The sequence below is a fragment of the Dryobates pubescens genome, chromosome 10, assembly GCF_014839835.1.
Source record: "Dryobates pubescens isolate bDryPub1 chromosome 10, bDryPub1.pri, whole genome shotgun sequence".
NCBI lineage: Eukaryota > Metazoa > Chordata > Aves > Piciformes > Picidae > Dryobates > Dryobates pubescens.
This window is the reverse complement of record NC_071621.1, coordinates 30410080-30436439: the sequence shown is the minus strand read 5'-3', so window position 1 is coordinate 30436439 and position 26360 is coordinate 30410080. Positions and strand designations below refer to the sequence as shown.

The window sequence follows — 26360 nt, the reverse complement described above, 5'->3', positions numbered from 1 at the left end:
ATTAAGCCCTCACTGGAACAAGAACAAAGGAAAAATACCTTTCTGCAGCAGCATAACTATGCTCCAGCTTTCAAATCTGACTTGTAATAAATTTAGAATCTGTCCCACAAAGATTTAAGAGCTGATCTTTATCCTTCACTGGAATATCAGTCTCTAGCCCACAATAACATTTATTAGACTTCTTTCAAACCACCGGACCTTCCATTTTATAACCACTTCAGATCAGGCTGCTTGCTGTCCCAGAATAATCATACCATTCTGAAATACATGGCCCTCAGCTAGTTGCCTCTCACCCCACAATCTGAAAAATGTGAGGTCACTCACCAGGAGGAATTATGTAATAAGTATAAAGGAGGACTATGAAGAAGAAAAAGGGAAGAAGAAGGGAAAGACAGAAAGATACATGAACACTATTTCTAATTCTAAATCTCAGAAGGTATCTAAGGTTAAGCTGTGAGTTATGCTGGATAAGATAAAAATTTGCTCCAAATCTAAAGAAGTTGACATCCTGCCAACATGAGTTGACAATGTACTTGAATCTTCCTAGGTATGACATGGGCTTAAATTCTTCAGCTCTGCTTCAGTCTGTTTGGATGACCCAGTGCTCCATACCAATAAAGCTTTCTGCCACATCCTAAATGAAACACTTTATTTTATCAGGCAAACTGGGATTTTAAAAGGATGTGTAGGTTGAAAAGCACATACTGGAAAAGTGACAACCAGTCTTCTACCTGCAGCACCCCAGAGTTCAGGCTGGGCAAAGAGGTGGTGAACTTGGGGATGGTATTCTGTGTCCAGTTGTGGGCCCCTCAGTTTAGGAAGGATGTTGACTTGCTGGAACGAGTCCAGAGAAGGGCAACAAAGTTGGTGAGGGGTTTGGAACACAAGCCCTATGAGGAGAGACTGAGGGAGCTGGGATTGCTTAGCCTGGAGAGAAGGAGACTCAGGGGTGACCTTATCAGTCTCTACAACTTCCTGAAGGGAGGTTGTAGAGGATGATGGTCTCTTCTCCCAGGCAGCCAGCACCAGAACAAGAGGACACAGTCTCAGGCTGCGCCAGGGGAGGTTTAGGGATGTTAGGGAAAAGTTCTATACAGAGAGAGTGATTGCCCATTGGAATGGGCTGCCTGGGGAGGTGGTGGAGTCGCCGTCATTGGAGGTTTTCAGGAGGAGACTTGATGGGGTGCTTGGTGCCATGGGTTAGTTGTTTAGGTGGTGTTGGATTGGTTGATGGGTTGGACGCGATGATCTTGAAGGTCTCTTCCAACCTGGTCTATTCTATTCTATTCTGAACTAGAGGTAAGAGACTTCCATTTAAAGGTCACCTTCTCAACTGTGGTAACTGGCATATTATAAATATTAAGCAGATTGGCAACCTGAGTGGTTATGAATGTATAATGGTAATAGGAACACCCACTTCACATGCTACACTACAAATAAGGGGGGGAAGGGGGGGGTGTGTCTGTGGAGAATAGTATTTTACAAATGCAGAGTACTATTTTTACCTTCCTAAAGGGTAAAAGACATAGGAACAGCTGAGCACGGAGAATGATTGGTTTAAGCTTAAATGGAACAGCCAAGAAACGTCTCACCAGGAAATCACCAAGGTATTTAGCCTTTTGCTGACAGCTCATCCAAAGCATGGCAGTATCCCAAGCCAACGCCCTGCTTTGCCTGAATGAAAAAAAATAGAAGTTTTGCAATAGTCAGAACTTTTTTTTTTACTCTGTGTGACTATACTTTTTTGTATACTTTTTACTATTTTTTTTTCTAACTCAAACCAAGACAACTTTTCATATTTTTCTATAATTTTGTTGTTGTTTTGTTTGTTTATTTTGGTTGGTTGGTTGGTTGGTTTGGGGTTTGTTTGCATTGACTTTTCTTCACTCTGAGATGGGGGTGGGGGGGTGGGGAAATAACTAATTTTTTTTCCTCTTAATTCCAAATCTTCACCGTCAACACGTCTAACACGCACCCGCAGCGCCACAAGCAGCAAAGGGACTCTGGGCGGTGTTTCGTTTGCCGTACAAAGCTAAGGAGAAACATTGTTTGTTCGGACATGGTTTGGTGCTCGGTTTTCGTTGTAACGGTGTCCTGTTACTGATACGAGCGCAGAGAGGGTGGGGAGAGGGTGGAGACCCCGCTGAGAGACAAACACGGAGCGCAGCAGCGCGCTCCCTGAAGAGCAGGGCAGGCGCGGAGGGTGCCCGGCACTGCGGCTGAGCGAAGTATCGACATCTCACTTTTACCCTGGGCCGGGCTCCCCAGGATCGGGGCCCGACGGAGCGCCCGGCGGGACCGCTCCGTACCGGACCGTACCCGCGCTGTTCCTCGTGCCTGGTTTGAAGCCTAGTAAAGGCAGCGTCGGCCAAACCGCCACCGCCAGCCCCTCAGGCACTGCCTGCAGCCCCCTCAGCCGCTCCCTCGCCGTCCCGGCGGGCGGTCCCCACGGTCCCCTTAAGCCGCTCCCCTACTACCCCCGTAGCAGCTCCCTCAGCCGCTCCCCTGTCGCTCCCCCTCAGCCGCGGCCCCGCCCCGTTGCGAAGGAGACGGCGTCTCCGGTTGCTACGATGGCAACAGCACGCCCAGAGCGGCGCTGAGGGACACGGACAGCGGCGCACTCCTTGAGGGGGGCGGTGGGCCCAGGGCGCTGAATGGAGCCAAGTGAGAAGTCTGACGGGGCGGCACGGGGGCAAAACGCCCCCAGCTGCCTCCGGGACTGCGCGGCCGGGAGGCCGAACGGTGCTGTGTATCCTTCCGCAGTCTCGGGCGATCGTGAGAGGCTGGGGCGAGCTGTCGAGGCGGGCAGCGGAGCGGGCAGTGTGCGCGGCCCGCAAGCGACCTGCCTCGGGAATGGCCTCTCTGCAGAGAGCCGGGGCGGGGGTGTCTGCGCCCTGAAAAGGTGGCGAATAAGACCACGGAGCTGCGGGGGTAGTCCGTGGGGGGCGATGGGGTAGGGGCAGCTGTGGCACCGCCCCTGCCCAGCCCCGTGGTCAGGGATTGCCACTGGGGTAGCTTCAAATGAAACATGCGGTGCAGTTTTTAAACTGCTGTAGAAAATTTGATTTCTCGGGCAACTTCAGAGGTTTTCTTCAAACTCCAGATACTGCACTGGGAGTTCTATTTCCCATCCTAACCTGAGGACCCTTATTTTCTTCAGTATAAGTAATACTGACAAGTTCAAAGATTCACCTGCACACTGCTACTTAAATCGTTAGTGACAAGAGGCAGGTCTGATCTTGCTCTGTGGAAAGCATTTATTCAGTGGCATCAATGAATTTCAGTGTAAACAACTAAATCTTGGTGGAGGAAGCTGGTTTTACTATTGAAACATTTTTCCTGTGATGCATGTACCCCTATGTTATTGTGGTGGTTTGGCCCTGGCTTAGGGGGCCAGGTGCTGCTCTCTCACTCCCCATCTTAGAAGTAGCAGGGAGAGGGGAATAGAGCAAGAGGCCCATGGGTCAAGAGAGGAGCAGTTTAATAGGGCAAAAGTGGAAACAAAGGCCACATGTGGAAGCAAAGGCAAACAAAAATAGTATTCTGTTTCCCATTAGCTGATAATGTCCAACTGCTTCCCAGGAAGCAGGGCTTCAGTATACTTAATTGCTCAGGGTGGGGCAAACACCATCAATGCATGACCCCTACTTCCTTCTTTCTCTTAGCTTGTATATCTGAGCTGATGTCATATGGTATGTAATATCCTGTTGGTCATTTTGGGTCAGATGGCCTGGCTGTGTTCCCTCCCAAAATCTTGCCCACACTTCAGCCTACTGTTGGGGAGGGAATGTTGGAAAAACCTTGGTGTTGTGCGAGCCCTGCTCAACTGTAGCCAAAACACTGGTGCGTTATCAACACCCTTCCAGCTATCACTACAAAACACTGCACTATGAAAGATGTGGGGAGAACTCCAGCTCATCCAAACCCCATACAGTTACAGATTCAGATAGCAACAGATAGCTCTCTCTTCAAATAAACATCATAAAGGGGACACTTTTCATCTGCTGAGACCCTGAAATACGAGTGCAAGGCCTCTGTTACAATCAGTGTAAACAGCAAAATACAATTACACTTTTTTTCTACATAATATACAGTTAGTTATGACTACAATATATTGTTTTGGGACCAACTCTTGTGCACTTGTGCTAAGCATCAGGCATATCAGCATTTTATATCTCACAGATAAAGTTTACCCTTTCCCTGAAAGTATATACAGTCACATAGGTGATTGTTTCTTCTAATGAGCTGTTTGGTACAGTTTCCATTGTCCATAACACAATACTAGAGATAGAGCTTTAACATTTCATTTTGGATGGGATTTAGAAGAAGAACGTCGGACACTGAAAGAAGATCAAAAAATATGCCGGAGTAGGGCACAGAAATATTTGTTAGAGACAAACAGAAGAAGAAGGTAAGTGACTAGGAGCTTATGGAAAAAAAAAGAAAAAGTCAAAACCTTGAGACAGCTCAATATATTCCTACTGTTTGCATGTTCAGTTTGTTAGTCTCATGGCTTTCTTCTAGAGGAATCTAGGCTGAAAAGTTTCAGCAACCCAGTTTCTTGCTATAGGACAAATACAATCTAAAAAGAACATTATTCTGATGTACTCATTAATTCTGTACTGTACAAAGTAAAGGTAAGTAGCAGTTTCATCTTGTGGCTCTGATCTGCATTTCGAGTGTTCTTCTGGGTTTTGTTAGCTTCAGTGGGTGTACCAGAAAGGCATTCCAGTGTACAGAGCAGGTCAGCAGGCAGACAGCTGTCGCTGCCTTCTGAAGCATGTGCTTTTCCATCTGCATGACACAGCAGCTGCACAGCCTTCCCTGCATGGTGGGGCTTTGTGCTCCCACTTCCTGATACACACAATGCACAGTCTTTCTAGTGCAGGGTTAGAATAGAATTAACCAGGTTGGAAGAGACCTTCAAGATCATCATGTCCAACGTATCATCCAACCCACCTAATCAACTAAACCATGCAACCAAGCACCCTATGAAGTCTTCTCCTGAACACCTCCAATGATGGTTATTCTGTATTTTGGCACTTGATGGGCTGTCTCCAGTATGTGCATACAGAAGTGAATAGTTAGAGGAACCCATCTTCCTATCTGATGCCATCAGTTTCTTTTCCTCTGTTGTAGTGACCAAGCTCTTTAGTTTCATGTTAACAGCAGTACCTCCACAGACCAAACCACCAGCCTATCAAGAAAGTAATTCCTTTATTGTCTCACTGCAATTTCAAGATCAGAGATTAAATATGCTCTAGGGCAGTAGCTGACAGATATTTTGTTTAAATAACAGCATTCTGGAAATAAAAGCTACTGACTAAGCACATGCTTGATGCAAATGAATAGGATATATCACATTTTGTGTTTATATACCTCACTATGTTCTAAACACTGGCTGCCAGTTTGCTGAGGACTGCAGCCTTCCTGCTGTCACTGCTCAATGCCAAATGTGCATCCCATTGCACTGTGATGTTACTGGCTGCAGGTAGTTGGTTCATTGTAAAAATGCAAATGTCTCTGTGCATTTTTAAGTAAGCCTTACAGCCAGCTATCTAGATCTAGCATTTTGAATTGCCTTGAAATCTGAATAGGTAACCCATCTGTTGTAATTGGGGAAGGAAATGCTTTCCCAGTTTATATCAGTTTCCAATGTATTCCCATTCTTTTCTCAGAAATAGTTTATTTTCAACATCTGCACAAGCTTTGTGCTCCACCTGCTGGCTGATTATCTTTGATTTAGTAAAAGCTATTTAAATTACTCAGTGTTATTGATAGAGAAGTAAAAGAAGTCTAGTGCCAGAAATAAGAGAAAAATTCTAGCATGCAAAGAGAGAGGGCAGTGTGTTAATAATTTTGTACTGCTTTCTACATCAGAGTAAAAGTGAAAAGTAGTGCTCACTGTAGACCTGAAATGCCATTTCTGGTAAGAGCCACAGGATTGTGCTGAATTTGCAAGGCCTCAGCGCAGACATTTGCCAGGCTCTCTGACCTTATCTTGACTTGCCTGCAGCTTTGTTTTGCTGCAACAGCAATTCCTCTAATTGGCAAGGTGTATGTGGCTATTTTATTTTGCCTTTGTCTTTTTACTGTAGTTCTACATACATAGCAGTAACAAGTGGTAGTGTAGGGAAATACAGGCCTGATGTGATAGCAAAGGCCTTGAGAACAGGCAGGGAACGATAAAAGATTGGGCATAGGCTTGGTACTGGAGACCCCACAACATAAACAACTCACTGATAGTTCATTAAAGAAATGCAGACCCACATCTGACAATACTGGCTTTAGGAGAAACAGAGAACAAAAGAATGGTATGCAATATGTGTAAAAAGCACCGAGTATTGAACATTTAGATGTACTGTAGAGCTGATGAAGAGCAAAGGTGTAAAAGAGTGCTAGCAAATACAAAAGGAATTCTCAAGTAGAGCCTGAGGTGAAGAAGCAGAAATTGTTAACGTGAACATCATGTTCTTGGTGAAGGGACTCAGATGCTGACAGCATCATCCCAGCACCACCAGAATGAAAATGGGATGCAGAGGAAAAAGGGCAGAAACCTCAATGTGTGAATAGCAGTTCAAGATGGTTTATAGCTATCAGTGAGGTTTCTTCCATATAGAAGTATTCTAACTGTATTTTGGGGGTTTCTTTTGGGAACAGTTATATCTGGATTAAAAATAATTAGACTTAAGATTGGAATTATGGTAGCTGAAAAGTCTTGGCTTTGTAGAAGGTGTGCTTATTTTTTGCCTATGAACAAGATTTGGAGCGGAATGGCTGATGGATTTTGCCAGCAACCCTCTTGTGAACCTTTGAGGCATTTTGGAGGTCAAACCTCTATGAGCCCTGACAGAATTTTAAGGGTCAGTCCTTACATCAATTTGGGTCTGTCCTTTTGTATTCAGCATGTGATAATTAATGAAGACGAAGGAATAGAGTTAATAGGTATTGCTATGGTCCAGGTAACTATCTCACTTAAAGAGAATAATTGATGTATAGGCAACATCCACAGATCTTTTCAAGGCTATAAGGTGTGTTTCCTTTTTGTTCATGAAGGAGATTTTGAGTGTGACACCCCATTCTAGCCTTTCCTTGATCTTGCTCCAGTCAGCAACTATACAAATACCTTACTACCTCAACTATAAGATTACTGTGCACTGGATTGCAGATGTGATGGCAATGGCTGAGTAATACCAACTCAGTTCCAAAAGGTTCATTTCATAGCATTCCCTGTGCTCTGTATATATTCCTTTTTTTTAATCATTATTATTTTCATCCAAGGCAGTAGTAAGCATTTAGTCCACCTGGGAATGTGGCATCCATCATTTCACTGTGAAGATAATTTAATAAAACTCACCAGGAAATAGTTCCACCATCTAGTCATGCTGTTTTTAACATAAAAATGCCTTCCACAGAATGTCTGTATATGTGAAACTGGTAAGTACTTTAAGTTTCGTGTTCCAAATTCACTATAAACGTTTTGGCAGCTGTTTCAAAAACTGCTGCACTGCTGGGTTGTTTATAGTAGACAGAAAAACTGGGTTAAAAAAACAGCACTCAGGAAATTCTTCTGCTAACTCTCCATCTTAAAGACATACCCTTTTGCCAGTATTACATCTGTGATACAAACCTAAGCTGGTGGCTTAAGGGGAGCGGATGAACAAACATTTGCTTTCACTCTTTTTCTGCAAGATGTCAATGTGCATTTGTAAAGTTATTTATTTTACATAATGCACCTGGGTGTCACAATTTACATTTTATGAGCTCAAGAAGTTAATGAGGGGGGCTTCACTGAATATCTTTAATGCATTTCTTTACATTTAAATTTGTCCCCATCGTGCCTTAATCCAAACCAAGTAGTGATGATCACCATGAGTTGTGGTGAATCATCAATCATTGCCCTACCTAGCCGGGGGGCCAGCAGGCCCCCCGGCCTTTGTTGTCACCACCACCACCACCCAGTGTGCACCATAAGGACTCACCAGTGATGAGAGGAGGATCCTCAGCCCAGATGGGCTCAGCTTGGGGCTGCTGCCTTTCCTGGGGGGGATTAAAAAGGGGAGTGGGTGGGGAGGGCCAAGTAGCCACACCTGGGGTGGGAGGAGACTCCAACAAGGCCCAGGTGCTCTGGGTTTGAGGGGGGAAAAGGGGGGAAATGGGGCAGGTGAGGGAATTCTAGGGTGTCAGGGAGTGATGGGACTGGGGGGAATGGAAAAAGGCTGGAAGTGGGTAGATTTGGATTGGATGTTAGGGGGAGGTTCTTCCCCAGGAGGGTGGTGAGACACTGGCACGGGTTGCCCAAGGAGATGGTGGAGGCCTCATTCCTGGAGGTTTCTGGAGCCAGGCTGGATGTGGCTCCGAGCAGCCTGAGCTGGTGTGAGCTGTCCCTGCCCATGGCAGGGGGGTTGGAGCTGGGATCCTTGAGGTCCCCTCCAACCCTGACAATTCTGTGATTCTAAAACAATTTTGCAGTTTAGGCTGGATGTGAGGAAGAAATTCTTCACATTGGAATGGGCTGCCCAGGGAGGTGGTGGAGTCACCATCCCTGGAAGTGTTTAAAACCAGACTGGATGAGGCACTCAGTGCCATGGTTTAGTTGATTAGATGATGTTGGGTGATAGCTTGGACTTGGTGATCCTGAAGGTCTTTTCCAACCTGGTTAATTCTGTGAAAAAGGCCTCTTGCATCAGCTTTTGGATTTGCCCATTTCCAGCTAAATGGAACAACGGTGGGGTTTTTGTGCCAGTTATTAGGAATGTGGAAGAGTGCAGCTAAGTCATACTCCCAAATCGTTTTAAAAATAAATACATGCAGACTCAGTCAGAATTTGCACTTTCCTTTTTGGAGTTATGCTCTGGAATTACTCCAGGTGCAGAGCTGTAGAATTTCCCACAAGTCTGAATTCAACAACTACAGTTTAAGTAAAGGCCTTCTTGGGCAGCTTCTAGAAATATTAAGGGGATCAAGAATAACATGTCTAAAGTACTTAGCAGGATAAGCAGGTCTGATTCCTCTCTTGTGATTTTCCTATTTCTTTAGTCAGGATAAAGATGTAGAATATAGCAGATTTCTGTATCAGATTTTAGTGTGAGTGAAATACAGGAATATTGAGAGTTGACAATGAACTCTAGTTCTACTTCTTTTTAGTTCTAATTTCTGGATTGTATGAACAAGTTGAGTTCCTGTGAAATTTTAACTAAATTGCAATAAAATGTTTCATGTGGATAGAGTCATTTGCAGATTTTTTCTGGTTTTGGCTACATGCTTTTCTCCCTTCACAGAATCACAGAATCACCAAGGTTGGAAGAGACCGCAAAGATCATCAAGTCCAACCTCTTACTGCAGACCTCATGACTAAACCATGGCACCAAGTGCCATGCCCAATCCCCTCTTGAACACCTCCAGGGGTGGTGACTCCACCACCTCCCTGGGCAGCCCATTCCATTGGGCTCCTTTGGCCCTACCATGACCTTTGCATAAGTCAATCATCTGTCTTACCCTTTATTTAAAACCTTAGAGTTTAATAACTTCATCTCTAGCAGAAGAGTCACCTTGAATTGTGGGAATTCACCTGGATTTGTGAAAGTGTAGCATATGTCCTTTGTAGTAAACAGGTTCTTAAAACAAGGTGCCGTCTGTATACCTGGCAGGATGTAGTCTCAGCAGTTCTTGTGATCCAAGACAGTTGTGAGGAATATTGCAACTGGGACATCTGGAGCCTTCTGAAGGGAATGTACTTCCAAAGTAGAAGTAGAAGTAGAAGTAGAAGTAGAATAGAATAGAATAGACTAGACTAGACTAGAATAGAATAGAATAGAATAGAATAGAATAGAATAGAATAGAATAGAATAGACCAGGTTGGAAGAGACCTTCAAGATCATCGCGTCCAACCTATCATCCAACACCACCTAATCAACTAAACCATGGCACCAAGTGCCTCATCCAGGCTCTTCCTAAACACCTCCAGTGATGGTGACTCCACTACCTCCCCAGGAAGCCCATTCCAAAGGGCAATCACTCTCTCTATGAAGAATTTCTTTCTAACATCCAGTCTAAACCTCCCCTGGCACAGCTTGAGACTGTGTCCTCTTGTTCTGTTGGTGGTTGCCTGGGAGAAGAGACCAACCCCCGCCTGTCTACAACCTCCCTTCAGGTAGTTGTAGGCAGCAATAAGCTCTCCCCTGAGCCTCTTCTCCAGGCTAAGCAACCCCAGCTCCCTCAGCCTCTCCTCACAGGGCTTGTGCTCCAAACCCCAGTACTTTGGTTGTTCACTGGCATTCTGATTTCTGACTTTGGAGACCATTAATCCAGAGTGCCACATACATTACTGAAAGCAGTGGATACTTTTGCATGTTTCATTATCAGTTCTTACTTGTTCCTTTCCATGTGCTCCACCAGTCTTTCTTGAGCTTATGATTGATAGTGTCGAAGAGTGTAAGATCATTTGTTACACAGCTTCCAGTTTTCCTTTACGATATGGGGAGGAGTTTTCAGGTACCCTTGTAGTGATGGGAGGAATTGTCTTTGTAACTGAAGGTTCGAACAGCTGCATGGAATCTGTTGAGAGTGCATTTCCACTTTTTAAAAACCAGTATCTATTTTGTCTTCAGTTTCTATTAATGAAGTGTAATAATTTGTCCCTAAAACTGGGAAATCTCAGTCATTACTTGCAGTGTTTTTGGCAACTATGCACGAATTTTCAAACCAGCGAAAGTTCCTTATGTCTCCTCCTGCTACGCTCCGGCTGCCAAGTGGATTAAAGTGGATATTCCTGTAAAGCTGTACACTTGGGAATTAGATGGCAGGTTTCCTATTTTTCACTATTGTGCAATTACAGATTTCAGACTTTCTAAAATAAAAAGTGACTATGTCAAATTATTTTTGTTTGTTTTCACAGGCGAGACAGTGAATGGAGACTAGGGGAGGGTCAAGTGGAATACTTCAGTTTGAACTTGTTCCCTGAAAAGCAAAGGGAACAGTAATTAAAATAGTTTGAGTTAAGGAGTAGCTCTGTTAAGGAGCATCTTTGCTCCATGAAGCAAAAAGATCTACGAAGCAACTGCAAGTGATTAAAGTTATGAGAGGGTGTCTTATTGAGATGAGAGACACAGCATATAGTTAAACATTACTACCTTTCCTCTAATGGAGGCCGGGAGTGGGAACCTACTTAGTGTACTAGAGACCTGCCAAATCACATTTCTAACACACAAAGAACCTTAGGGATGGGAAGCTCCCAGCTGTGGTGACCCTTGCATAAGAGACTTTAGAAATTTAACTTGAAGAGTGTTAATTTTACAGTGTCACTTTATTAAGAATAGAATGTTTCCAGGGATGGGGCATCTACCACCTCTCTTGGCAACTTGTTCCAGTGTTTCACTACCCTCACTGTAAAAAATCTCTTCCTTATGTCTAGTCTTAAGCTACCCTTTTGTTAGTCTAAAATTATTATTTAAATATGAGATGCTTACATAGGCAGCATGACAATAAATTTACTGGATGTGTTTTGCTCAAGGAGCTGGTTTAAGTTTGTAACTAAAAATTGATGATTTTGTCAGCAGGAATTAAAAATTCCATATAGCTTCATCAAGCTTGTGCCTACCAAAGGAAAGCTTTGTGATTACAGCTGGTTTTGATTAAAGCCTGTTTGCTTTCCAGGTAGTAGAAGGACACATTTAACATACTTCATATAAACAACTGATTCTGTCATAGCCCATTGGAATGGGCTGCCTGGGGAGGTGGTGGAGTCACCATCATTAGAGGTGTTCAGGAGGAGACTTGATGGGGTGCTTGGTTGCATGGTTTAGTTGACCAGGTGGGTTGGATGATAGGTTGGATGTGTTGATCTTGAAGGTCTCTTCCAACCTGTTCTGTCCTATCCTATCCTATCCTATCCTATCCTATCCTATCCTATCCTATCCTATCCTATCCTATCCTATCCTATCCTATCCTATTCTAGTTTCACATTACTCTCTTATCCCATGTTGTGCTACTAATCTGCCTGTCTTTCTGGAATCTTCTCAACAACTAGAAGTTGATACCAACTCTTACATACTTATAGGTGAAAGCTGTAGTCCCTGTGTGTTATTTCTGACTAACAGCTCTTAAACTGTTGCCATGAAAGGTGCACGCACGGAGCATTTGCAGTTTACCTTTTCTATTCATCTGCCCACCATGACACACTTATTTGGTAAAGACTCTGGTGAAAGCCACATTGGTGACAAGAACTAGTTAAATCTTCATGTTAATTCACATATAGGAAAGACTCAAATCTGTGGTTGAGGCTGAAAATAAAAATCTTACAGTGTGTCTCCTCTTCACCACCCACTGTCCCATTTACATCCAGCTGTGCTGAAGTTTGTAGCATTTAATTTATGGACAAGCAAGCTTTTGTACTAAACCTGCAGATTAATAAGCAAGCTACTTAATTTTTGGCAAATGTAATTAGAACACATCAGGACCATCTTCTTGTATTTCTTCAATAACAGAGCCTTTGAAGAAAGACGGAAGCAAGAAGAAGAAAAAGAACAAAAAATTAGACAACAAATCCTGCAGCAGAGAAAAATTAAACTGCAGGAAGCAACTGATAAGTTCCAGCGTGCTCATCGGCCTTGTTCTCAGTACAAGCAAATAGGTTTGTAAATTAAAATGTAACCATTATTCATTAACCACTATGGAGGCAAACAACAACTGATTTCACTCAAATTCATTGAATTCATATAAGCAAAACTTAGATCATAATAAGCTCAGATTTGACATATATATGACAAATTTGGGTAGAAGGAACTAAAAAACCCCTTTTTTTCCCCTTCCAAAAAAGTATATTGTAAAATATGATAATAGAATAGAATTAAGCATTTTGGAAAAGACCTTTGAGACCATTGAGTCCAACCTATCATCCAACACTATCTAATCAATTAAACCATTGCACCAAGCACCCCATCCAGTCTTTTCCTAAACACCTCCAGTGATGGTGACTCCACCACCTCCCTGGGCAGCCCATTCCAATGGCCAGTCTGGTGCTGGCCACCCGGGAGAAGAGACCAACCCTCACTGGGCTACAACCTCCCTTCAGGTAGTTGTAGACAGCAATAAGGTCTGCTCTGAGCCTCCTCCAGGCTAAACAACCCCAGCTCCCTCAGCCTCTCCTCATAGGGCTTGTGCTCCAAACCCCTCATGAGTTTTGTTGCCCTTCTCTGGACATGTTCCAGCAAGTCAACATCTTTCCTAAATTGAAGGGCCCAGAACTAGACACAGGACTCAAGGTGTGGCCTAAGCAGTGCTGAGTACAGGGGCAGAATGACTTCCCCGCTCCTGCTGGCCACACTATTCCTGATCCAGGCCAGGATGCCATTGGCCTTGGCCACCTGGGTACACTACTGGCTTATGTTCAGCCTACTATCAACCAGTACCCCCCGGTCCCTTTCTGCCTGGCCATTCTCCAGCCACTCTGATATTCTGGTCACAGTAAATACATCACCTCCTTAGGATGTTGTGACTTCTTGAGTTATCTCCCTTTTTCCTCTGCAGTGTACTTATCTTTCATAGCTGAATGTGACATGTTACAAGTTACTTGTATAGTAAAACGAGTGTGGCATTTGAACCCTTGAATATGAAATATGCAGGAATGTGCATTTTGTTTATCATTAAGGGAAAAGAGTCCCAGCATATGTTAATGTATTACATAACTTTTGCTGAATTAGTCAGCTTTTTAAGCTGTTCTCTCTCTGCTGGGAAGTAATGATCACTTCAGCTCAATTCCTGCTTTCTTGGAATCAGTGCACATTGGCAGGACTTTCTAACAGCATCAGCCAAGTCTGATTTCCAGTCAACTTTCCAGTGTTGAAACTCTTAAGATATGGTATATTACTTAGGTATTCTTTAACAGATTTACTCTCCCAACTGCAGTTGGGCCAGCTGTGAGGTAATGTCTCTGACTTCAAGATCACATGTCAGATTAAAATAACAAAATAGAACAGTACTGGTCTCGGGCTTCTTCACAGTTCTACTGACAGCCCAGACTGTGTAGCAATCACATTTTTTTCCTTGGTTTTCCTTTACAGCAATTCTGCCTCTGCCACTTTCTACCCTACTTTTGCTTACTTGAAAGCGACAACACCTTGTGACTCTCTGAACTCTTTCTGTCTCCACTGATTCAGTTATTAAGTTACACTTTGGACTTTATAAAATATCTACAAGTCATAACTTTGGCTTAGTGCAAACAAAGTTAGTACTGGATTTTTTAACCTCCTCCTTCTTTTCAACAGAGCCATCTCAAAAGAAATAGCAAAGCTGCTGAATACATGTAGTACTGTAAACACCTAAGCAGACTGGAGATTTTTTTTTCCAGAGGAACTAGAGAAGCCTCAGCTATTGCAACAGTCTAGAATTAGGCTTCCAAACTTCAGAAACTTAAGCAAACCACTTATGGTAAATTATTCAATTTATTTTATTTTTTAATACTTTATTCCATTGTGTTTTTCACTCTAATCCCTCTAGACCAGACAAAAGCAGCTTTTCAGTTAGAAGAAGCCCTTGTGCAAATTAAAGGAGCAGTTGTAACACCAGGATTGTACTTGCCCAGCAAAACCAAAACCAACATCAGGTAAGCATTTCTGTTTACTCTGATGATCAAAGGAAGGGAATTGCTTAGTGTCTTCAATAAACAACAGAAAATTTCTCTTTAAGAAACTGTGGGCCATTTCTCTCATGGCAAAGAAAGCATTTCTGTGAAGTGTTCCAATGAAACATGAAACATCTTGAGTTGTTTGTGTCCATTTGGTAAAACAATAGAGGAGATGACACAAACCTTTTCCCTTCCATGGAATTCTGGAATAGTCAGGGCTAACCTAGTCCACATTCAGTTGTAACTTGATTCAGACTGTCATGGTTATAAGCCATCTGCTGTAATATGAATTATAAGGTATTCTGCCTAGAATATTTCTTATTCTCATCCAGATTTTTTCCTTTTGACCTTCCAGGGTAGCTTAGTTTGTGCATTCATCCTATGATCTTCTCTTCTTTCCAGTTGTCATTCCTCTAAACTTCTCATCCTCCAGATTTATCTTGAGCATCCTGATAACCATTTTGCCTGCAATTTTGATTTATATGACACACAAGGACTTTTTCTAAGATACCTTGACTTATCACAGAATGTTTCTTCATGCTGCTGTGTTTGATACTCCTTCTGATTACCCCCTTCCTACTTTCTTATCTCTTTAACAGTCCAGGGTTCATAGAATAGAATCATAGAATCAGTCAGGGTTGGAAGGGACCATAAGGATCACCTAGTTTCAACCCCCCTGCCATGGGCAGGGACACCTCACACTACATCAGGCTGGCCAGAGCCTCATCCAGCCTGGTCTTAAACACTTCAGGGCCTCAACCACCTCCCTGGACAACCCATTCCAGGGCTTCACCACTCTCACGGTGAAGAACTTCTTCCTCACATCTAGTCTGAATCTCCCCACCTCCAGCTTCATTCCATCCCCCCTAGTCCTATCACTACCTGGTTGGTTTATTTGGTTTGGGTGGTTTGGGTTTTTGTTGTTGTTGATGCTTTTATTACTATTATCTTCATTATTTTGTGCATGCTGTAAAATGTGCAGATGTTCAGAATAGAGATAAATTCTCTCTAAAAGAGATCTCCCTGCTTTTGAGCTTCAGAGTATTCTTCATTATGACATTAATATTCAGTTTGATTGCATGTCTGCTACTGATTAATGCATAGGCAATAAACTGGACAAATACAAAAATATTTCACACCTCTTAGAAGCTAAATGCAGTATCTGAGAGTCAACATGCATGTAGTTCTGCAGCTTGTGCTCTGGATTGACATAGTAAAGGAGGATTTGAGCCATAAAAACCAGCAAAAAAATCTACCCGATAAATACAAGTTGAAATAACAGCAAGAAAGGGGCAGGTTTCTGAACCCTGTTTCAAAGTTGCTGATACTTTGTCTCATTTCACTTGTGGTTGAGGATAGGAGCTCAGTGTTTCTTCCCTTTGTTCATTTGTTCCTTTATTTTTCATCTTTCTTCAACTGCTCCTTGTGCCTCAGGGGCTAACATTTTTGTCTCAGGACTTCTTCAAATCACTTTCCATTCCTTACTGTACAACATTTCTGTCAATCCATATTCTATTTGTTTACTTTTTCAAATCACTCTTCTGTAATAATGATAGTGTATTCTTCACCTGATTTCCATTTCTGTAACCTGATTTCCTAAGGAGATTAAATTCATTCATATTCTTTTGCAGTTTGTGCTAAGTTAATGTGATGGGAAACTTCAACCCACCACACCTAGTAACCAAATGTGAACAAGAGCTGAGAGTCTCAAAAGATTATTTATATTTCTACAAGTTTGAAACTGGCAATTGGGCAGGGAAGAAATTGTTCAAACAAGTGATCTCAACATGAAAAAGGTTTCAAAGTTAAGTTCACAATGACCTATTGGCAGGTCACATGCCGCTTAGTACAGATAAGACACCACACAAATATCTCAGAACCTGCCTCCAGCTGGTAACTGGGAGGCTTGGGTAGGAGCCATGTGGGCTGGGTGAAGGAGGATGTTGAGAATATTGAATTTATGGTAATAAGACAAAAATAATTAAGTTATTGAAGTGCAGGCTTGTATGTAGGGGCAAGGTGAACAAACTGATATTCAGTATCACTAAGGTTGGAAGAGACCTCAAAGATCATCGAGTCCAACCTGTCACCACAGACCTCATGACTAGAGTAGGGAGGCCACTACTGCCCACTGCAGGCTTGAACTCACAGCCTTCCCATTAAGGGTCTTATGTGCTACCAACTGAGCCACATTTTTATATGAAACATAGCTTTGCTTATTCTAATGCAAACGATTTGTCTTCCTTCTTTGTGACTGAAAATACATTTTTGTCTTCCTTCTTTGTGACAGAAAATACATTTTTGTCTTCATCTCACCCAACAAGTCAACCTGAACACGTGCTATGCAGCCTAGATTGTTGTGGTCTGCTGTGGAAGATGTTAGAGCAGGGTTGTTCATTTTGGTTTTGGTCTGGGAACCATAGTTTGTGTGGGTGATTAAAGTGGCATTTCTGTACTTTCAGACTTGGTTCCCAAAATTGTGCAAATAGAGGCCAAATAAATCTCTGGCAAATCAGTAGAGCAAGGTAAGCTTTGATGCAGCAAAGCATTTTGAGAAGGTTCTCAGAGGTGAAGTTTCTTCAAAAGTCACCCATTCTGAGCTATAAAGCTTTTGAAATATCTAATAATCCATTTTGGGAGAGCCAATAACTAACTCAAGTGAGGTAGTAGATCTCTTTCTACATTTCTATCTCTTCTTACACTTGCATAAAAACTCGAACAAAAAATCTTCTCCCATCTTCAGAATTTACCCTCCCTCAGAAACAGAATGTATAGAATTCATTGACAGTCCCTTGTAAAGGAATAAATGAACACCTTATTAAGTTTTCAAGATACATGGCTGCAGAGCCAAATGGATATAGGTTCTAGAATTCTTAATGTCTATGTTTAAGAAGTTTGTAAAATATTGAATTAAGCAATGGAGACATATTACCTGCTCTTGAAGAAAGGCAAGAAGAACTGAAACACCTAATGAGCAAGAAACTGTATTCTGTGCTCACAGTAGAGCTGCAATGTTTGTAATGAGGTTTAGTTATTAAATGCTGAAGCAAAGATTTTGATCAACTCATTAGCCAGCAGACACTGGGGATGCGTGGACATTAAATGTGTAAATGGTGTGCTGCTTTCTGTGCAAGACATATTTCCCTGTTTATCTTCTAAAACAGTTGTATTTGATTAGGTTCAGTCTTGGACTAAACGATTATGACAAACAAAAACTGGTCTCTGAAAAAGGTTGCCACGTAGAAACTTTTATAAATGTAAATGATCCTAGAGTCTGAAGAGATGAGGAAAAAAGCCTCTGATATATTCTGGGGGAACCAGATGTATATCAGTCTGGTTCACAGTGACAGTGTCTTTAAAAGTGGAGAAGGACTGAAAGTTTCTGTGTAGGGAGGATATCTCCCATTCAAAAGAAAACAGATCTGTTTTCTGACTTGTATAAACAAATATGAAGTCGTTCTCCCTTTCTGCTATCAGCCATCTCATCAGAAATAATGAATTCCTCTTTTAGACCCTGCCAAATATGTATCTCTGGTTAGGTCAGTGCAACTAAGCCAAACTTTTTGGAATACTGCATAAAATACTCTGAAAAATAACAGTAAAATCAATGGAATTAATTTTTCCATTTTCATTTGTCCTAAAATCGTGTTTTAAAGACATAAATGGTCTCTTTAGACCACATTTGACACAAATGTACTAAAAAGAAAACAGACTGATTTGAACAGGGAGTATCATTTTAGCTACAGATGAAACAGATGAAGGCTCAGAAGAAGGAATTGTGGAAATTTAACTTCAAAAATGCAGAGGAATTAAGGAAGGGGATTGTTGAGTATCTGTACATATATTAGACATATGGTAGCCATCTCCAGCTAGGAACAATCCATGTTTCCTAATAATGCATCTCTGCAGGATAGCAGAAGAGGAGGGCGAGGTCTGTTGGGTGGCTGCACTGTTCTAATTTGCTCAGTAGAGCTGCCAGCTGTTAAGGAAGAAAGCTTTGTGTGGCATGAAGTAGTCATAATTTCTCATAAGTTCCTACACTACGTATTGCCTGTGTATGAAAGGAACTATCATCTTCGCCATCACCTTCACTAAATGTGAGGATGGCAAAAAAATGTGGATGGTAAATCATCTTGTCATGCCTGTGATGAGTTACACTCATCCTGAAAGGGGGAGGAGGGGTTGTGAGAGCCCTACTCTCCCTGGGGATTAAGGAAACCTTATCCAAGTGGACTTGGTTCCTTCCTTTCCCCCCGTCAGAGGGGGGTTCCAGGAAACCGAGTCAGTCTGTTCCACTCCCCCTTCCTGTCCAGCAAAACTATAAAGGGGAGGGTACAGCAACCATTTGGCTCTTTTGCTTCTGCCTCGCCTGGACAAGGGGTCGCAACTGGCCTCCTGGTTCTCTGGTTCTCTGCCATGTGGTCAGGCCTGGTCATTCTCCCTGCTGCATCCATGTTTCTCCAAAGGACTGCTGGTTCTGTATATCTCCCTATCCATCCTTGTTCCTTACCCTTGTGAACCCTTCCTGTTATTGAGATAGATAGATAGATATTGTTTAAAGAAAATTTTACCTCTCTACTTCCAAACTGACTCCAAATTATTTCTCAGTAGATTTACCTCCTCCCCTTTTTCCTTATCCCCCCTTTCTTTCTTTTTTTCCCTTCCCTTATCTCTCCCTATTCTTTCCCCTTCCCTTTTCTTTCAATTGGGAAAGAGAAAGGAGGAGTGGGGGAGGGATTCTCAGTCTTGCCCCCCTCTGAGCTCTTAAATCCCAGTTAAGGCTCAAACTACCACAATGCCAGACTCCTATTTAAATTAAACAAGAAAAAGAAAAGGGATGGGGGGAGTAATATGTAGAAGTAAGATTTTTATATTTAATTGCATATAAACCAAAATTTCACTTTTGCCACCAATTTACCAAAACACCTTCACCCAGTTAGCAATATTTAAGGGGCTGCATTAAGGAACTGTTTATGTGAAATGCATCCTGGGAATCTTGCAAATAGCATCACTGAAAGTGTATACTGATAATCTGTTTCCAAGGCCCATTCTCCTTCTACCACCATTTGTAATCATTGTGGAGTACCACAAATACTTGATCCTAAACCAGCAAGACATAAGCTTGGCTTTCTAATCAATTGTAAGGGTTATGGCCACAACTGAGCAGATGTGAGAGCTCAAAACCTGGTTGTGGTCAGAGATTTCTGTAAGTGCTGCTTTGCATATGGCAGACTAAGGGCATTTAGGGCCCTTGTACCAGGTTGGAGCCAAAAGACAGGATCAGTGTCCTTCACTAAACTCTTCCACCTAGGCAGTAAAGCACAGATGACAGCCTGGAAACAGTTACACTTCTAGCAGACTAAAGCTTGATTTAATTATTGAGCTGGTGGGGTTTTGGTCTGTTTGGTTGGTTGGTTGGGAGTTTGGCTTGGGGTTTTCTAAGGCTTACCTTTCTTATTGGTTAAGGCTACTTGGTTTGGGGTTTTCTTGGTTTTGTTTTTGGGGGGGTCTGTCCTTGGTATCTGCCTAGTTCTTCTTGTTTTCCACAGCTTGATTCCTATTCCTAGTGATCTTACCCAGCCTTGTTATTCCCTGCCTTCAAGAAATCTGTAGTTTGTCTTAAGTTGGGCTGACCCTGACCACAGTACCCAGCTACAATAGCTACTCCAAAGATTTATTTTCTTTCAGGTAGCAAATGCAAATTCTTTAGTGTACCACATTACACATCATCAGTAGAGTTGGACTCTCCAGATACTACAAAGGCTTCTTGCTCTTTGAAAGAAGGGAATATCTGACAACATCATTATATAGTTCTCCTCTATATAAGCCATCCTTATGGAAAAAGAAAGGCCATTTTGCTGGGGTTTTTTGTTTGATCTATTTCTTCCCAAACACTTCATGTTCCATTTCTGTAAATGACCAAACTGTTGGCTGACATTTTCCAGATTAATTCAGCCTGAAGCAGTCACCCAATGACCCAAAACCCAAAAATAGTCTTACTGTTTATAAATAACAGAAGAGAAGGTTTAAAGTGAAAAGTGTTAGACAGTTTTAGATAGTACTAAGAGCATCACCTGTAGTTACATATTGTATAGCTGTCTTTGTGAGGCATTTATTGATGATGTATGCTTTTGGAATGGAATGTATTTAAAAGTGTACAGTTGGCACATAGAAATAAGACAAAGTAATAAGTTATTTGCTTGCATCAAGAACCACAGATGACACTTCATCCTCATCAGCATCTAGAAACAGTTCTTTCCATCAGAAGCAGATTTCAGCAATGGTTGGCTGGGATAAAACAATACAAGAGAGCTGTAGAACAAACATGGATAGTAACCAACTTCTCTTCCAGAAAAATCTGAAAGAAATGCAACAACTCCTTGAAAAACAGCATCTGAGCAACTTGGAGGTATGATATTTCCATGTGATTCATTACATGATGCTTCTTAAATGCAATAGAAAGTTTCTTGAATGTGATAAAAATGACAGGTCTGTTAAATGCTCTACCAAGTAGCCAGCACCTGAGGGCACACTGTGCTATGCCTTAGCAGTGGATTTTTTAAGTGAAATTCTGCACATTATAAAGTAAGAAGTATGAGATCTTTAAAAATGCTTGTAAGAATATTTCCACAGATTCTTCAAAGATATCGCTCATGTTTTGTCTTTCTGTGAACATAAGATCTGTATTGTCAGACTTGGCCCTGAAGCAGCTATCACATCAGTCTGTCTGTGATGGGTTGAGGCAGACCCCCTCCCCACCACGGGCAAAAACAGTGACTCAGACAAATGGATTGCAAAAGTGATGGAGAGTTTAAATGAGAAGCAGTGAATGTTTACAGAGAGCCAGAAGCGCAGTGACAAAAGAAATCCCAAAGCAGACCCAGAAACATCCCATCCCCACCTGAGGGTACACCCAAGACCCCCAGGGCTGCTTCTTACTTCCCCTTGGGCCTTCCTTACCCTTCCCCTCCTTCTTCCCCTTGGGCCTACCCAGGCCCAAGGCCGGCAGTCATCTCCCCCAAGTTACCAGGTGGCGGAGAGGGAAGAAAGAGGCAGTGCCAGACCCCGCACTGGATCTTATAGTGGCACAGGGAATTATGGTACGAAATACCTGGTTTCCTGTGTCCACCCACTGGGCTGGACTTCTGGACACAGGAAGCACCCCTCATATGAACACAGCAGAGGGCACCCAGCCCAAACTGCTACACTATCACAGCAGCCTTGTGCTACGTCCAGACTTTACTGTCAGCTTGCAATTTGCACTGAAGTTTCTGCTTAGCTGATTGCTACAGTTCCATGCAAAATGCTCTAGCAGATCGCTCTATCAATGATGATTCTGAATTTGGCCCTAGCTACACCAGGGTATCTTGAAGTAGGAAGAAAATCATGTGATCTCTTTGAGTAAAACATATGCAAATATTCTTCTTACTATATTGTAAGACAACTATGTTGTCATGCATTTTATCAAACAAAATTACCACTTTCTAATTGAATTCTAGGGGGGAAATGGTGCATGATTTTAACAGAGGAATTGGTGCTAACAAATTAATATATTTTTTTAAAAACTTCAGTCCTATAAAAAATTTTCCCTTTTTTTTTCCCCCAGAAAATATTTTTCTGCTACCACTAGGTGTTGCTCAGCTTCTTCCCTCTGATAAATAGTTTCTAATTGTAAATATTTAGACTTCAAACATTTGGACACTCTTGAAATTGCATACTTTGGAGTCAGATTAGAAAAACAGTCAAGAAAGCTATTCTCATTGTTCTAAGGTTTGAGTTTTTGAAGTGTAACACTTGGATTGTGCTGGTGTGCGTGTGCATTATGACTTCCTGTGATGTGAAATGGCAGTTCTGGGCCCCTCAGTTTAAGAAGGCCATTGAGACACTTGAACGTGTCCAGAGAAGGGCAAGGAGGCTGGGGAGAGGCCTCGAGCATAAGCCCTATGAGGAGAGGCTGAGGGAGCTGGGATTGTTTAGCCTGGAGAAGAGGAGGCTCAGGGGAGACCTTAATGCTGTCTACAACTACCTGAAGGGAGGTTGTAGCCAGCAGGGAGTTGGTCTCTTCTCTCAAGCAACCAGCACGAGAACAAGAGGAGACAGTCTCAAGCTGCACCAGGGGAAGTTTAGGCTCGAGGTGAGGAGGAGGTTCTTCACAGAGAGAGTTGTTAGCCATTGGAATGTGCTGCCCAGGGAGGTGGTGGAGTCACCATCCCTGGAGGTGTTCAAGAGGGGATTGGATGTGGCACTTGGTGCCATGGTTTAATCATGGTATCTGTGGTGACAGGTTGGACTTGATGATCTCTAAGGTCTCTTCCAACCTTGGTGATTCTGTGTGTGTGATTCTGTGTGTGATTTATAATACTCTTACTAATAAAATTTATGATGTGTAGGGATTTAGGTTACTTTTACTGACATGACTAAGTTTCAATAGTCTTGTTACTGTTGTCCAAAACAATTTCAACAGTGCTTGCCTTTCTGAAAGTATTTCACCCTGCACATCCATTGAGATCCTTTGACCTCACTTTTTTTTTCTGTTTTTACAGGCTGAGCAGGATTAGAAAGATTCCTAAAATTCTTTTCTTTCCTACCCGGTGATAAGGCTCTATGTAGACTCTCACTAGCAGTCTCAGTGTGTTCCCTTACTTTCCATCTCTAAAAATGAGTATAGTTGGTGCAGTAAGTCAAGTTTTTAGTGAGCCTTCTACCATTCTCTAGATCTATTTTGCTTATACTGAGAGCAGTAGTTTTTATTTTGTGCAACAGTTGCATCTGAGCCAGCACATCAAAATCATTATTTGGTATATGTCCATTTAGTCTGTTGCAATTTGAATAAATTAATATTCTTATTGTCAATCTCATTCCCAATCAAAGGTTTTGTTGCACAGTCCTTTAGTGATTGCCTTGCAGGTGTAAATGAAATGTTTCAGATGGAGCAGGTAGCATGGTCTTTAGCAGAAGCTGCGTTCAGCTTTTCACCAAGAGACAAGTGCTTATTATTTTCTCCATCTGTTCATGTTGAAATTTTCCATTTCCAGCACCTGCTTGAACTCAATAATTTATGGAATTTCCATTAAGATGTTGCAAATGTCACAAGGTATCTTTTGTCTGCTTCTTTTCAACCCCTCTGTAATCTGGTGGCCACACAAAATTGTTTTAGTCGGTACAGAAAAATACATTAGAATAGAATAGACCAGGTTGGAAGAGACCTTGGAGATCACCACGTCCAACCTATTATCCAACACCATCTAATCAACTAAACCATGGCACTAAGCACCCTATCAAGCCTCCTCCTAAACACCTCCAATGACGATGACTCCACCACCTCCCCAGGCAACCCATTCCAATGGCCAATCACTCTGTGTAGAATTTCTTCCTAACCTCCAGCCTAAACCTCCCCTGGTGCAGCTTGAGACTGTGTCCTCTTGTTCTGGTGCTGGTTGCCTGGGAGAAGAGACCAACCTCCACCTGTCCACAACCTCCCTTAAGGTAGTTGTAGACAGCAATAAGGCATCTTCTGAGCCTCCTCTTCTCCAGGCTAAGCAACCCCAGCTCCCTCAGCCTCTCCTCATAGGGCTTGTGTTCCAAGCCCTTCACCAACTTTGTTGCCCTTCTCTGGACAATGGTTTCATTGCTGTAACATTTTCCCTTTGTAAAGAAAATACTTTCAAAACACTTTTTAAACAGAACACTTGCAAGTAAGAGCTAATGCACAGACAAAATAGGTCTAGATGACAATACGGGGACTGTATTTTCATCTTCCCTCCTTTACATGGCCATAATTATGTTATTCAAGTGATATCTCTGAAATCAACATTTAAATCCTTTTCTGACTGATTTGAAGCAGGAATTTTACTGTGGCTCTCCTTTTTTTCCCAGCATATTGTGCACCCATTGAGGTAAGGTGATATCCATGAGTGAGTTGACCTGTATGGCTGTTAGCTGTTGTGTCATTATGCTTTTGAGGTTGGAATGTGTCTCTGAAATTGAGATGTTTCAGGTAACTGATGGAAAAAATGAATTCATTTTCAAGTGCATTTGCAGTAAGACTGGAATTAATTACACAAGGGTTGCTTCTGCAGGGAGTATTTTATCAGCCTAACTCTTCAGAGGCATAGACAGTACCAGCATGGAAAAACAGGAGTGCCCACATAGTCTCTCCTGAGTGTCAAGAACTTGTAGACTGCTCACGGCTAGTTAGACTCTTAAGGGGAGAGTTAGGTTTAAATGTCATTGGAACTAAAGTCGGACTTGATTTTGAAGAGTCTTGAAAAAGGTTTCTATGGTCACCCTAAATCTAGAAACTTTGGACAGCTGGCTTTTTTGCTTATAACTGTGAGTGGTTTAATTTGTGTTGATCAATTTCGTTTTATGACAAGCTCCAATTATTTCCCTACTCATTTGCCTTTTGGCAAGAACAGAGGGGTTGCATTTTTATTGGCTTTCAACAAATATTGCAACACACCACTATTTTCCACTTTATTTCACTAATCCAAAATTCACATTGGTTACGAAGGCTAACTGAAATGTACCTCCAGACTGAATTATCAAACTTGTTTGGATTGTGTATTGTGGTCTTTTTACATGGAATAGTGGTTTATTCCAAGCCTGTGCTGTAAAAAGTGACATTACAATCTTCATATTTGACAATCTCAATGTCAGTCATTTGAAGACTGTCTTCCCTCATTCAAAGCCCTGTCTGAACAGGTGATAATGTAGGACTGGAGCTGAAACAGCATTTTCAGAACAAAAGAATTTGTTTCACAGGGACGTTGAGAATGGCCATTTAATATATACCTGCACACTATTTCCACAATTGCCATACATATTAGCATGGCTCCATTTTTGGTTTTACATTCATATACATAGATCAAAATACGCAGAGGTAACTATGAAGCATTTATATATAACTCTGCACTTCATTATTTCTACCATACTTCATAGCTATTTTTGAAGTGATTTGTTTTCCTGCAACAGTAAAATATTCATAAACGTAGCTAAAGGAGAGGAACACAGCCAAAAATAGCAGTATCTGATCTTTAGTTTACTGCAGCTATGGTAATAATAAAATGTTTGCTTGTAGGAAGGGAGTGGAAGATTAAGAAGTTTCTGCATGCTGGCCTGCCAGGGTGCTATGTTATATTATGATAACTTGGTATCATCAGAGATAATATAAACCAATGTCTCAAGAGAACGTTGGGAAAATCCATTGCTTTCTCATCAAGATTAAAGTATCACTGTCCAGAGTAATTGTACCCTTCTGAAGATAGCATAGCTGTATTTTGTGGGGTTTTGTTGTTGGGATATTTTTTTAAAGACATAAACCTTTTCTAAAATGGAAAGAGAGAAAGCAGAGTTTGAGTACATTTTTCTTATCCTAATGGGCTTGTTCTGGCCTGAGCACACAGAAACCTAATAAATTCTTCATATATATATATTTAATATTAGTTTTTATTAATCCACAGCAGCACTTCTATGGTACTTAGGACCTTGAGCTTTACTGTGCAGTTTATGTCCAATAATGGTATATCTCCATAAGGAAGTATGGCTCACTGACTGGGAAATAAAGCATTAAACCAAACACTCAGAATTCAGAGGACAAAAATAAGGAGAGAATAACTCAGATCCAGGAGACTGAAAGAACTTCTAACAAAGAAAGAATTAGGCTGTTGCAGAAAGTGGCAAGAAAATCAACCTTTAAATTCAGGAGGTTGTTTAGGGAAGAGTAGATTGTGAAATC

General features: G+C 41.9%; 1 protein-coding gene across 1 annotated transcript in view; it reads left to right on the top strand.

Annotated features, from left to right (window-relative positions):
* The first annotated feature begins 2654 nt into the window (after window positions 1–2654).
* The window catches only part of CEP126 (centrosomal protein 126), a 58217-nt gene continuing 34511 nt past the window's right edge, over window positions 2655–26360 (top strand). Inside the window, exons 1-5 of the mRNA XM_054164519.1 lie at window positions 2655–2953; window positions 4286–4411; window positions 12486–12631; window positions 14482–14602; window positions 20834–21032. Of these exons, the coding sequence (XP_054020494.1) occupies window positions 2655–2953; window positions 4286–4411; window positions 12486–12631; window positions 14482–14602; window positions 20834–21032 (891 nt within the window). The remainder of the gene's footprint in view (window positions 2954–4285; window positions 4412–12485; window positions 12632–14481; window positions 14603–20833; window positions 21033–26360) is intronic.